This window comes from Ips typographus, linkage group LG16, assembly GCF_016097725.1.
Source record: "Ips typographus isolate SLU linkage group LG16, UJ_Ityp_2.0, whole genome shotgun sequence".
NCBI lineage: Eukaryota > Metazoa > Arthropoda > Insecta > Coleoptera > Curculionidae > Ips > Ips typographus.
In genome coordinates, this window is record NC_138437.1 from 222335 (window position 1) to 237541 (window position 15207).

The window sequence follows — 15207 nt, forward strand, 5'->3', positions numbered from 1 at the left end:
GCAGGAGGAAAGCTGTAAGAAGTACTTTGTTGTACCAAACTGGCTGAATCGGCGCAATAGATAAAGGTAGACACAAATAAGATGCTGGCTACTTACTAACTAGAACCTATAGTACAGTTGTGCTTTACCGTCCTGTGGGCATCTTTGCCTCCAGAGCTCAGGTATTTGTTTTTCAGCATAATTACCCCCAAACTGTCCACACATGCCGCAGAAATTTACAGGCGTTTAGCTGCTTACTTTAAGTTGAGCACATTAAGCTTGCTGTGCATTTGTCTTCACGAGCCTTAACATGTAAGTAAATTTTGTGATGAAACTCTTTATTTCATTATTTAAATATGTTTTCTATTTTATTCTTGTTTCCTCTTTAATTAAATTTTTGTTTGTTTTTTACAAACTTACTTACTTAACACTAGTATTTTTTTCTGAGTACAGGTTAAATAGGATTGGCGAAAGTATACACCATTGACACCTCTTATCTTCTGATGTTATGTCTTCTACTCTTATTTGACTGCTTTTTGACCGTAGTACAGGTTTCAAATTATTCTTATGTCTCTGAGGTCTATTCTTATCGTTACTAATGTGTCGATGAAATGGGCGTGTTTTACTTTATCACAAGCTTTACTGTAGTCTATAAAGCATACGTGTAGATCGTGATTCCCGATTAAGCATCTTTGTGACAGAACATTGAACGCAACCAGTGCTTCCTTTGTTCCTAAGCCTTTCCGGAATCCAAATTGTGTATCGCTGATATCTATGTCAAGCTTCCTGAATCTTCTATTATGGCCCACTTTTAAAAGGATCTTCAGTGTATGTGACATTAAGCTTATTGTGTGATAGTCAGAACACTGCTTGGCATTTTTCTTATTTGGAAGAGTTATAAATGTTGATAGCAACCATTCATTCTGTAATATTCCTGTTCTGTATACTGTATTGATTAATTCTACCAGAATATGAATTTGCTGAATCTGCTGCTTTATTGTTCTTTAGCATATTTATTGCATATACCACTTCATCTTCAGTTATGTTCGATCCCAATTCCCCTTATATATTTTCACATTTACTTTGCCGTCTCTCATCTTCGTAGAGTTGTGTAATGTAGTTCTTTCATATTTCCAGTTTTTGTTTCACAATTTGGTAGTTATTTTTCTGTTGTTGTCGTACAGTGTATTGAGTTATTTTTGTTTTCTGGTGCCAGTTTTTTGACTTTTTTATGTAAATTACAATTATCTTGTTAATAATGTTGCTTGTCACTCTTCAATTTCTGCACATGTTTCTTGTAATAATCTCTCTTTCCTTTCCCGATTTTTATGCGAGGTACTCGTTGTAGTTCTTCATTCCTAGTTCCTCTTCTTATCCATGAGATTAAGATCTTTTGAGGGTTCCAATAAAGGTGATTTAAGTGTTTTTAGATTTTTGTTAATTCTAATTTGCAATACATTCCATACTTCTTAGTTCTTTAAGTGTTTTACATTTATCTGAGTGTCTCCTATCTTTGGAGTTCTCTTGAGTTTGAATGTGCATCTGAGCCACTAAGGGATTGTGATCCGATGAGACGTCAGCATCCAGGTCTTGACTGACTTTCTGTTCTTTCTGTATTTTGCGTTTATTAAGATATAGTTGATTTGAATTTATTATTATATTTTATATTTTGGTCACGCTCGTGTGGGGATCTCCTTGTGTAGTGTCGTTTTTGGAAGGTACTTGTTACTTTCATCTCTTCCTCTTGGCAATATTGCGCTATTATGTCAACATCGGTAAACTTTTGAAAAAGGTTCAGCCAAATATGGCTAATCTACAATATTACTCACTTGTGCAAACCGCAGTGTCACAAACCCATTACTAGCAACCGCAAGAGTTACTTCCCCTAATGCAAGTAATGGCGTCCCATTATTTTATATAATATGAGCCAATTAGACGTACAAAATAAATTTAATAGTTAATGACAAGCTTCCTAGGCCCTCTCTAGAGTAATTAAATATTTTGTTGATCACACAAGAGGTGGATCACAAAGTTGGACAAATGCAAACTCAATTAGGACAAGAGATTGCAACTTTATGGAAGGAAGTCATGAGTGTTCGCGAGGAATCGAGGAAGTTAGTCGAGGTATCTCCGATAGAAAACTGCCCGAAAGTTCGACCGGATGCGACAATGAATTGTTAGGTGTCAAAGTTTGACGGGGAAATGTCGTGGGAGTTATACAGGAAGCAGTTTGAGGCTGCCGCCGTGGCCAATGGGTGGACCGAACATCAAAAAACCACCGAGTTTGTTCTGGCACTACGTGGTAAAGCTCTCGAAATACTCCAGAACATCCCGGAGTGTAAACAAGGAGATTACTATTCCCTTGCAAACGCGCTGGAACTAAGATACGGGAATAAATACTTTGAAGAGCCAATTGAAGAGTAGAGCCCAAGGGTCATCAGAGACTCTGCAAGAATTTGGAGCTGAGATTGAGCGATTAATTCGACTGGCCTATCCACAAGCACCGGAAGAGTTTCTGAACCAGATCGCTGTCCAAAATTTTACAGATGGTGTCAGAGGAGCAGATTTACGACAGGCGCTTCGCCTTGGCCGTTTTAGGAACTTGATTGATGCCGTAGTCTACAGCTTAGAATTTGCAGCCGCAAAGAACATCTCTACAAAAGGGAAAAAGTGCGGGAAGTAAAATTTTCGGATGACCAAGACCAAGCAGATTCTACCTTGAATTTGATTGTTAAAAAGCTGGATGAAATTTTGCGAAAAGGCGACAATAGCAGAAGAAGTCACTCTCCATCTAGAGAAGATATAAAATGTTACAACTGTGGACGCAAAGGCCATTAAAGCAGGAATTGCAGACCGCTGTCTCGTTCTCCAAACCCGCAGTGCCGACGAAATCAGGACATCAGAATTTGAGGCTACGAAAAGAGTGAAGAGCAGCGTTTCTAAGGGAGATATAATAAAAGGACAGCGCTCAGACCCTGATTTGAAAGTAATCAGAACATGGTTGGAGAAAGATTTGAAACCGGATTGGCAAGAAATTTCCAGACATGGACCAACAGTAAAGAGTTACTGGCTACAATGGGATTCTCTGCACCTGCGAGATGACTTAATTACTCGAAAATGGTCGCGGAGGAGGACACTTTGGAGTAAACCAGACTTTGGCTAGAATAAGAGATCGATTTTACTGGATTAACTTCAGAAAGGACGCTGAGGAATGGTGTAAACGGTGTGACTAGTGTTTGTTACAGAAAGGATCAAGCACAATTCAGGAACTTGAGAGAGAGAAGGTAAAACCAAACAGCGACCGTATGAAGATGAGACTGGACCACAGACCAGCTGTTGGCAATTACAAGGAAAGGGATGCTGTATGGTTGTATCAACCCAGATGAAAGAAAGGATTGAGCCCAAAATTACAACGACCCTGGGAAGGACCATACAAGATAGTGAAGAAAATAAACGATCTAGTTTACCGAATTCAACTTTCAGCAAGATCTAAACCAAAAGTAGTTAAGCTAAGTCCATACAGAGGAAGGAATCCGCCATCTTGGAACTTTCAGAATGACGCTATCTGGATAAACCGACCGAGCCGACAGACAGGGGTTGTGAAATAACAGTGGTGCGATAAAGCAAAGAACGAAGTAGTAAAAGTGGTTTAAAAGTGATTTCTAGTGTTGTAAATTGTTGTGTATTTAGTCAATAAAGTTTGTTGAGTTTATTCAAAGTCTCACTTATCAAAAAGAACCCAGTAAAGTGTAACAATACTCTACTATTACAACTAAGTAAAATTACTGACAATAAATTGACAGTTATTGGTTTCCAATAAATCCAAGTATATGTCTTTTGTGCACAATATATCAGAAAACTGTGCCACTACTTTTTAAAGAAAACATCGGCACACAAGGCAATTACAGAAAATAAATTCCATACTGACGTCCTCCGATAAATTGATGGTCGCATAAAAGCAAACAAAAACTTGTTGTGGGAAGGACATACTAAAAACGACGAAGCAGAATTTACATTAATCTTGGTTTGGTGAAACGCGAAACGTAATGATTTCCATTTAGGAGTACAATAATATATCCGGTGGTGTGGTTTTGAAATACCTAGGTAATTCGGCACACAAAATTAACGTATTTTTGTTCTGTTGCGATTGGCGGTCGGTAGTAATCCGTAAAAGTTAAGATCGTTAAAACAAAAAGGCTCTAATTGCGGTTTTGCGACAGCTTGATTCATCTTCGTTATTAATAAGGCAGACGGTGCTAAACCCCTGGGGAAGGGAAGTTTATAGAAAATTCATTAATATATATTAAAAACAGAGGAGAACCAGCGTCGGATTGGGAAGTGATTTTGAGGTTTACCTTAAATACCTCGGTTAAAATCCCACTTAGAATTAAATAACACAGCAGAGTGCAGATGCTAGAATATAATTTGTTTGCCTAAACCACGTTTTCCAACTTTAAGTACTGTTCACCTTTCATTCTATAAATGTATGTAGAACTGTTATTAACAAATCTGCAAGTATTTAAAAACAAACTCGTCGTATAGTATTTGAAAATGCCCGCAAAATAAGTGAGTGGAAGTTTCATTTGGCTTGAAAAACTTTTTCATTAACCTAGATAAAATATCCTCTTATACTTTGAATTCTGTGTCACATCTGTGATTATATCATACACAATTTATATTATAATTTAGTTGAACAGAAATTAAAAGTTTCTTAAGATCAAATATTTATAGAAATTTGAAATCTTGAAATTAAGATAACTTGCGTGCTATATTTGAAAAATATTTGTATCTTACTGTTGTAGATGTCAAATTGCTTATTTTAAATGGGACACCATGTATACTTTTGCATTTTCGTATCCTACGTCGAATTCTAGACATGTTTTATGTATAATGTCGTATATCTATCTATATACGTTCCTGAGATATTTACCATTTTATGTGAAATTTTATATTTTCTCTCTTTTCTCTCGGAAATTTGGCTGGAAAACTTTTTTATGTTTTGACATTTGAAAGTTGAAAGATGATTTGAAAAGTAAATAGATTGATAGAATTCACTGATGATTGACACTGAATATTGATTTGATAATTTGACCAAATAGAGAATTTTTATGTTTTATTGATTCAAGCTGGATAATTAACTTGAAAACTTGAGCAACAAGGCATTATTCATGGTTTGACATTTGAAACTTAAAATATGACTTGAAAAGTTGATAATTCGACCAAATAGGAAATTAAATTTTTTGTTTGAGACTGGAGAATTGATTTGAAAACTTGGACAACAAGGTATTTTTCATGTTTTATCATTTGAAACTTAAAATATGACTTGAAAAATTGACACCTTTCTATTTGAATTTCTACTTAGCAAGCGTCGCAAACTCCGACCGGAACCCAACCTCCTCAGCAGCCTGGGGATATGCAGCGAAGACCCACTTGAAACGCCTTCAAGTAGTGGTACACACAGCGATAAGATGAGCCATCGACGCCCCGTGGTATGTCAGAAACGACACCATCACCAGAGGTCTCCAATACAAGACAGCGACAGAGAAGATCAAAGAACACGCACGCAAGTTCTTTGACAGGATGGCGGAACACCAGAATCCACTCATAAGGAACGCCAGGGACTATGACCCGGAAATGGAAGCCGCCCACAAACGGCCAAGACTCTCGATCTTGACACAACTTCTTTTGAGGTAAAGTTAATATTAATATTTTTCTGTTTTTAGTTTCAGATGACAGCCAGGACCAATAAACCAAGAAAAAGGAGACCCCCCTCACTGATTTTCCCTCCGGCTGGCAAGAATTTATTCTAAAAACTTGGGTAGAACCTATCCGTAGCTAACTCGGTGCTAACCGGGCTCTGGTTACACCTTCCAGATTTCTCCCCGCCTGCCCAAAAGGCTACAGGGTAAGAAAATCAACCTCCTCACCTCCGATCCAACTCCTCACAAATATTCTTGGATGCAAGAATCGTTAGCCAACTAACCATTTGAACATCCAAGAATATGCCAAGACTTCCACCAGGGTGAGCAGCTGACGAAGATTTAAAGACAAGAAGAGCGCAGAAGAGCCCCGTTGTCAGCCTCCTTACCCAGGACAGGAGACGTCGTTGCAACTCTGATTTTCCCGAAAGGGTACTATCAGTTTTGTTAACGGAGTCTTCTTCCGGACCTCTCCTTTTGGTCTACAGCGATGGGAGGGTAAAAAGCAAGTAGTCTTGCTTGACCCGCTTATCTGAGGCCACATCCTAGTCATTAATAATGGCACGAGTGGTCAAAATTTGTCTCAAAATCGGCAAATCGATTCCGGTGTTGTTCTAGCGTACACAAATGACACTTTTGAGTCTATCTGCGTCCTTTGGAACTACATTGGTCGCTGAATTGGGCTTGTTAGTGTTCAAAATTTATTTTATTTTTTCCAACGTCTCAAAACCGGCAAATATCGACTTCGGTGTAGTTCTAGCGTACGCAAATGAACTTTTGAGTCTATCTGCGTCCGCTGGGACTTCATTGGTTGCTGAATTGGGCTCGTTAGTGGTTAAAATTTGCCTTATTGCTTCCTTACATCTCAAAACCAGCAAAGATCAACTCCGGTGTAGTTCTAGCGTACACAAATGAAATTTTTTGAGTTTATCTCCGTCGTTTTCAAGGACAAGGACTTTTCTTACGTCTCAAAACCGACAAAGATCGACCCCGGTGTAGTTCAAGCATATGCAAATGATACTTCTGAGTCTATCTAAAAAAAAACTTCTGAAAACAGAACGTTTATGTCACATACGAATGTACTGTCACTGGAAATCAGGGCTTATTCCAATGTTCAATTTTGGGATCATTACTTTTAATTTTTTATGTGGATGATTTAAATGCAGCCCTAGAAAGAGGAAAAATATGTTAATATGTGGATGGTACCACAGTTATTGTCGGTAAACCATCCAACAGTCAACTGTCTACTGCATCCTGCCAAATACTCAGAGAGGTGCTATAATGGTGTAATAAAAACTCATTAACCCTGAATTCAGACAAGACCCGACTTCTACACTTTGTTAAAACCATTGATAAAGTGGCTTCTAAAAATGTCAACCATAAATCAGTTCTACCGATAGTGTAGAATTTTTAGACGTTTATATCGACACAGCACTGCGTTGAAATGATCAAGTTGATAGGTTATGTGTAAAGTTAAGCAGTCTTTGTGACTTCTCCGACGGATAAGAGATATCATTTTAACTCAAACTCTAAAACTTTTTTACTTTGGATGCGTACAGTTTGTTTTTTGGGGTTCATCTTGAATTGTACAGAAAACTTATCTCCACAAACATCCTGTAAGCCATATTTTAAGAAACTAGGAATACTTACAATACCATCTCTATATTACATGTCTCTAGTAATGTTTCTTAAAAAACACCAGAACACATTGTTATGCTTAACATGGACATGGATGATAACAATCTTATTTTAGTCAGAAGAGCAAGGGGAGAATTGATTGAGAATTCCTCAAAATCAATTACCCTCTCTTGAAAAGGAGCCTTAAAATAAAGTAATCAACTCCTTTCTAGTCAACTTAAGTCCATTGAAAATATAGAAACTTTTCGGAAATCTGTGATAAGCTTCCTGTTGGAAAACTTGGTGACTTTAATGCTTTAGCTAAATAAACTAAATGTTAATCATTAACCTTCTGTTGTTCCTGGAATACTTTGTTTTGTGTGAAAGAATTTGATTATTTGTAAGAGCGAGTAAACTTTATTCCAGAATTTTTCCAATTAGTAAATAATTTATGAAAAGCACTTACCTGTGATAGCTTTCCCCCCGCTGTTTGCCAAACTTTCAAAGACATATCTTTAGATCCAGTGATGACATGTTGGGAATCTATAGTAACAATAAAACAGGTAATTTCCTCAGAATGTGTTACAGAATATCTTTCATCGTCCTTTACGATAGACCAAATCTTCAAAGTGGTATCTCTATTCGTAGCCAAAGCGTACTTCATATTGGTTGTGGTCAGAACGCCATTACTGGGACCCGAATAGGACTGAAGAACAGTTCCATTATCAGCGTGCCATATGTAAATAGTGTCATTAAGGTCGCTCGAAATGATTCTGCTGGAATCCATCAGCACAAAAACTGCCGTTATTGCGACGGAATGACGCTGGAAAATTTGTTTTCAGTCACTTTATATGATATACGCAGATTATCCTGACAGGAACAAAAAGGGTTTATAAGCCAAAACCAGGCGTACAGCAATTACAAAAACTCTGACAGAATTCTCGCTTTTTAGAGCTTTAGGGTGTTGACTTATCATTAGAAGGGCGCTTAATAATTACGGGGATAATCATGTTTTTTTGTTGAATTAGTCTGATGATGAGAAGAGCAAACCAAAACTATTATTGCTTGTATTGTATTAATTTGGCTGTAAAATATTCACAGCATGGTATGCATATCCCTATCCAACTCGATATATTATTATGTTAAATGTAATTGAATTATATAATTATTTTAATCCGTCATTTCGTTAATTACGCGTGTATATGATACTTTACTATTTGTTTAAAATATAAATTTAGCTTTGACTATGTAAATAAATAATAATAATGTCTTCTAAATAGAACCGACAAGACCTTTGAACGAAAACAAGCTTATGAACGTGAACCAAAACTTTATACGAAAGTAAATTAAATTTTATGCAAGGAGGTGGTATTGTTACAATTCTGAATTTATGAGAAAAATGTTTTTTATTTTTAATTTGTTGAAACAGACAGTTTTGCAAGTGGTACAGACAGGTGATTCGGGCATTTTTTTTAAAAAAAGACACAAAATTTGTATGCTTTGCTGTTTCTGCTCTCGATCGTCTCAAGTTACTTTGACGTTGTTTATCGTTTGACAAAAAAATCTTGTTATTGTGGTAAAACAACTTTACAAAGACACAAAGAATCTTTTTCAGGTTGAAATAAATAATATTTTTGTATAATTTTAACTGATCTACTTACAAACAAATTTGAGTCAAATCAGTATGACCTTCAACTGTAACCTGTATAAGTTTACATTGTCCCTATGGCATTACTTTGAGTCCTGGGTGTCAGAAGATTAAGTATGTCAGACAATTCCTTTTACAGGGTGTCTAAAATTCGATAGTTTTACGGGGTATCTGCAAAAGTAGCAAAGGTAGAGCAATGCGGTTTTTGCAAACCTGTGCTAGATTTTCGTGAAAGGAGCAGTCGTATCTTCCACAGCTGTCCCCATTTCTGATCTACAGGGTGATTTTGAAAATATGACAATTTGGAACCACCCTCGTATATTCTTTACCATTAGTGACGCAGAAAAGCTAAAAATTACTTCTCATAGAAAATATACCGTAGAATATTGTTACGGTTTTCCCGTGGGTTTACACAAACTCAATTTAACTCAACAATTAATAAATTTATTTACACTTAAATTTTATTACACTCCGTACAATAATTAATTCAGCTACTAAAAAAAACACTACTACAATTCCACAATTATTCCATTATTTAAACTTTACCGCGTTCCCAAATTTACTACTACTCCTACCGTCTGAAACCGCTTCTTTTATATTCGGTAAACCACGTTCTAGACAAATCGCTTCGCGATTTGCGTCGAACGTCTGAGATGCTTCTAGGTGTGTCGCTTTCTAACTGTGGGCTACTTTAACACGCGCCCGGCCAGATATTGCGGCGCTTCGATTTCATCCCGAATTGAGTGCTCGTTCAGCAGTATCGAGCATAGTAGGCCCAAACCGTAACAATATTTAATCCGTTTTTTTCTGGAGCACATCGTTTTTAAGATATGAACCAAACATACTTTTTTTAAATTGAACACCCTTTATTTATGCAGATTTGGAATAAGCTAAAAATTATCTTTTTAAAAATATATAACACTGTGGAGTTAAATTGAAAAACAACCACTTTTTTGATATTTTTCCAAATTGCCGAGTTGAACTTGTCTAGGGTCGTTTTTTAAACACTTTTTCGTGTTTTGACACAGTTTTTAGGAAATATCTCCCTGAGGAAACCTTTTAGGGCCAAAGTGCTAACGCAATCTTGTTGAGGATAAAATGTCCTATAACTTTCTCTTCATAAATATTTTTTTGATATTTTTCTGAATAACCGGGTAACTCCTATTTAAACTTGGTTATAGTCTTTTAGTTTGGTGCTTTTTGTGTGATAACACAGTTTTTCGAAAATATCTTTCTGAGGAAGCCCTTTAGGGTAGTACCCTAATGCAATCTTGTTAAGGATGAAATTTCCTGCAACTTTCCCCTCTTACACTTTTTTATATTTTTCCAAATAACCGAGTTACGCTTGGCTGAACACTGTTGTGACAATAGTTATAACTAGAGTCCGGATTTCTAGAAATTTTGTTTTTTGTAAATAGTAAAAGCAACCAACCTTTGACATCTAATGTGAACGATTTATGCAAAAACGCGTCATTTGACAGATTTTGTTAATGCTTTTTTTGCTTTTTTCTTAGTTTTGTGATTATTTTAGTTTTTTGTGCTTATTTACTGCTATTTTTGTAAAACTAGTTAAACCAGTTTTTTACAAAACAAGCTTTTCAAGTTTTTAAAAATAAACTAAACTAATAACTGCTTTGACAAAAAATGGCTATATTGAGATATTGAAGGCTTCTGAATGACAAAAACATATTGCAAAATGTTTAAGTATCAATTTACAAATTTAAACTGACCAAAAAATTTCCAAATACTCCTGAAAAGGTCTAAAAAAATATAAAAACATTCCAAAACACTATAAAAGTAACTAAAAGCTTTTAGAACAGTTTAAAAGCTTCCAAATGCTTTTCAATTTATTTAGAAACTCTCAAAAGCTTCCGTTTGCTTCTAAAGCAGCTTCCAAAAGTTTCTAAAACCGTCTATAAGGTTTCAAATGTCTTAAAGGCAGTTCAGAACCTTCAAGGCTCTTTAAACTGCCCAAACACCTTCCAAATGCTTCTAAAGTAGTCTAAAAGGTTTTAAAACACTCCAGAAACTCCAAAATATGTCTAAAGCCTTCCGAAACAGTCTAGCTGTCTAGCTAAACGCTTCCAAATAATCTTCAACTAGTCTAGAATATCTCACAAAATGTCAAGGCAGTCTAAAAGCTTCCCTATGCTTCTAAACCAGTTTCAAAGCTTTCAAAATTTCAAATTCTCATGTCTTAAAAGCAGTTCAGAATCTTCAATGCTCCTAAAGTAGTCTAAAAAGATTTCAAAACACTACAGAAACTCCAAAATGCTTCTCAAGCAGTCTAAAGCCTTTCAAAATAGTCTAGAAGCTTCCAAAAGCATTTAGAACAGTCTAAAAGATTCCAAATAATCTTCAACTAGTCTAGAAGCTCTAAAAAAAATTCAAGGCAGTCTAAAAGCTTCCGTATGCTTCTAAAGCAGTTTAAAAGCTTTCAAAAGTTCAAATTCACATGTCTTAAAAGCAGTCCAGAACCTTCAGTGCTCCTAAAGTAGTCTAAAAAGATTTCAAAATACTACACAAGTCTTTCAAAACAGTCTAGAAGCTTTCAAAATCATTTAGAAAAAGATTCTAAAAGATTCCAAACGCTTTTCAACTGGTCTAGAAGCTCCCAGAAGATACCAAAGCAGTTTAGAAGATTCCAAAAAAATTTGCGAACCGTGTAAGAGATTCCAAATGCCTCTAAAGAATTCCAGAACCTTCAATATGCTGTTTAAACAGTCCAAAAACCTTCCAAATGCTCTCAAGTAGTTCAAAATACTTTTGAAAGTGTTTAAAACAGTCTAATATCTTCCGTATGCTTCTAAAGCAATTTGAAATCTTCAAAAAATTTCTAGAAGTTGAACTCAAAAAAAATTTGCATCTCTGAAAGACAGTGAAAAGGGTTTTGTGCTTTTTTACAGATTTTTATGCTTTTTTGAAGAAAATAATTTTGCTTTTTAAGCGCTTTTTTTCACGATTTTAGGGCTTTTTAATCCGTACTCTAGTTATAACTTTTAACCAGTTTTCTTAAGATCACGTGACATTTCCGACATTTTGACATGTTTTAATGGTTTTATTCCAACCAGTTTTTCCAAGGTCACGTGATTGCTCGCCCTGCCATTTTGATTTATCTTCCAGCACTAGTTGATAGGTTAAACCGTTTGGCCGCTAGAGGGCTTAAAACTTAACCAATTTTTCTCTCAACCTTGAGAATCTAAGCAACGTAAAACAGTTTTCAAACCCCTGGTGGTCAGAATCCACTAATGACATTTTGCCCTTTTGATGTTTCTGACCTGCTGAAATCGTTTTAGAAACTCTTGTAATAGTTTCAAGACTCAGAAGACACTTTGAAAGACACTGGTGACATTTTGGTGTTTCTGACCTGCAAAAACGGTTTGAGAACCTCTTGTAATAGTTTTAAGACTCAGAAGATGGTTTGAAAGACATTGGTGACATTTTGGTGTTTTTGACCTGCACAAAACTGTTAGAAAGATACTAGTGACTTTTTTTAAGTATCAGAAGACAGTTTTGGCGCCACTAATACTATTTTGATGTTTCTGAGCTGCAAAAAACTGTTTGAAAGCTTCTAGTGGCTTTTCTAAGGATCAGAACACAGTTTTGGACCGCTAATACCATTTTGGTGTTCTTGAACTCCCAAAAAAAAACTTGAAAACGAATGCAGCTTTTATATCACCCAAATAATTTGACACCCACGGACAGATAGTCAGCCGCCATGCTGTTTTACTAATACTCGATGACGTGACAATTGATTGACATATGACAATTTTAACATCTGATTCTGACGATTCAGGAAAAATGCTGCAACGTTGCAAATTTAAATTGATTAAATTTTTTTAAATTAAACTAAATTTTTCCTAATTGCCTCTGAAGATCTTTATATGTTTTCTTCTCTCCATTCCATTTTTCCTTTAGTGGTTTTAAGCATTCCTTCCCAGCTTACACACAACAAGGGCACCTTAAAGAATCTCCCATTTAGTATCTAGGGTCACTGTTGCAGATATCATCTCTAGCCTTCTCTAGACTTTCATTTACTGTCTCTCTGCTCTCTCTGCGATTAGAAGTCCACACATGTCAATCAGTTGGTTAAAACTGCTAAGAAGATTAAAGGCAAGTTATTGGATATGGAAGATGAGGTTGGTAAAACAGGAAGTGCTTTTGCCAACAAAGCTTATCGACCTAGATATGGACGATCCGGCAACACGGGTGAAACTGGTTTTTGTTCAAGCAGTTCTTACGGATCGAAGATGAATTCGAATAGGTCGAATGACTCAGTTAGAAATGGCAACTGGTATAATATCTGTTATAGGAAGGAGTTTATTGGGTAACTTCGCAAAAAAAAGATGAAGCAGAAGGGCGCAAGGATGATAACCCGGCGACAAGTGTTTCTGGTTTTTGGCTTCATCAGGCCTGTAACCCCATCTTTATGAAAGGAGATTTAAAAACCAACTGACATACACATAGTGAAACATATACGGGTGTAACCTGGAAAAAGATGGACAAAATCAAACATGGATATCACAAACGGCCAGCTGCGACACAATTGTGATTTCCGCAAGAATCGTTCTTTGGTTATCATCCTTGTTCCTTTCTGCAAAACATGGAAGACTTGCAAATGCTGCTGGATAGAGTGAACGAGGCTGGTCGAAGATGGGGTATTAATATAAACATCAAGAAAACGAAATGGATGACTGTGGGCAGAATAAACATAGAACCAATTCCCATTACAATCAACGGACACAATACTGAACTGGTATCACATTTCAAATATCTGGGTAGCTGGCTGAACAATGACATAACGTGCGACGAAGAAGTAAGAGCGAGGATTGAAATGGCACGTAGGGCATTCAGCAAATGGAAACCAACTCTCACTAATAGAAACCTCACAGTTCGGACGCGGTTAAGAACACTCCGCTGTTACGTATGGAGCATTTTTTTATACGGATGTGAGACATGGACGCTTAAAGTTGACATCATGAATAAAATAGAAGCGTTTGAAATGTGGTGCTATCGAAGAATCCTCAAGATCCCGTGGACTGCACATACCAGTAATGAAGAAGTACTCGGACAGCTGAATAAGGATCGAGAACTCCTGAACACCATAAAAACAAGAAAGGTCAGTTATTTCGGGCATATAATGCAAGGTGATAAATATCACATCCCTCGCCTGATTATTCAAAGAAAGGTTGAAGAAAGGCCTATCGTGGCTGCGAAATATTAGAAACTGGACCGGACTGGGAGTAGAACACCTATTCCGAGTAGCAACAGATAGAAACCGATTCAACCAAATTGTCATGGAGTTAGCCCACGCTTGGAGACGTGCCGGCACGGCACCGAAAGAAGAAGACCCAATTAACTCCGCGTAAACACTTTTCCATGTAATATCTGTTATGTCTGTCTTCTTGGGTTGTAAGAGGAATTAAACCTACTTGTACCTGTTGAATGTGTGTGATTTAAATTGGTTTAAAAGCTCGTGAACTATATGTTTAACTACTTATGTTACTCTGAGAATAAAACATTAATCGAAAAGTAGTAGTCCATATGCACACAGTGGAGTAGTGAGTGTAAGTGAAATCAAAACTCAGAGTCGATCTCCACAAATATTTATTAAAAAGGTTGTTAATTGCCTAACATGTTTCGGGTGTATTCAGACACCCATCTTCAGAGGCTTAACTAGATCACTAGTCTGCTGACTGTCATTCTAAAACTACAACTGAACCCAAATGTACCAAGGTGGTTTTTTATTCTGCACGGGGGAAAAAACCTTGATCAAAAACCCAGTTCTGGTACAGAGGTGACAGGTTGCTCCGTTTTTTATTGGACTGTGGAGGTGTGACCGTGCAGGGCAACATGGCTTGGGTGCAGCAGGACAGGGAGACTCCAGAGTGACAAAGGGAAAGTCGCCCTCATTTTAATCTGTTAAATGTTGAACTTGTGAGTGTCCACCGCGGTTTTTTGTTGTGTGACGTCCCTTTCGTGTCCATTTGGTCTCCTCAGATAGACATGCAGTTTTTACATCATTCAACTTCTTCGGGTTTTGATTAAGTTTTTTCCCCCTTAAAAAATAAAAAACCGAGCTAGTAACTTCACTTTTTGACATCAACACTGGGTTTTGATTAAGTTTTTTTCCCCTTCGAGAATAAAAAACGGAGCAACCTGTCACCTCTGTACCAGAACTGGGTTTTTGATCAAGGTTTTTTCCCCCGTGCAGAATAAAAAACCACCTTGGTACATTTGGGTTCAGCTGTCCCCCCTTTTAGA

General features: G+C 36.7%; 1 protein-coding gene across 1 annotated transcript in view; it reads right to left on the reverse strand.

Annotated features, from left to right (window-relative positions):
• LOC145738810 (protein qui-1) overlaps positions 1–15207 on the reverse strand; it is a 294747-nt gene that overhangs the window by 28803 nt on the left and 250737 nt on the right. Inside the window, exon 24 of the mRNA XM_081993876.1 lies at positions 7762–8118. Within this exon, the coding sequence (XP_081850002.1) occupies positions 7762–8118 (357 nt within the window). The remainder of the gene's footprint in view (positions 1–7761; positions 8119–15207) is intronic.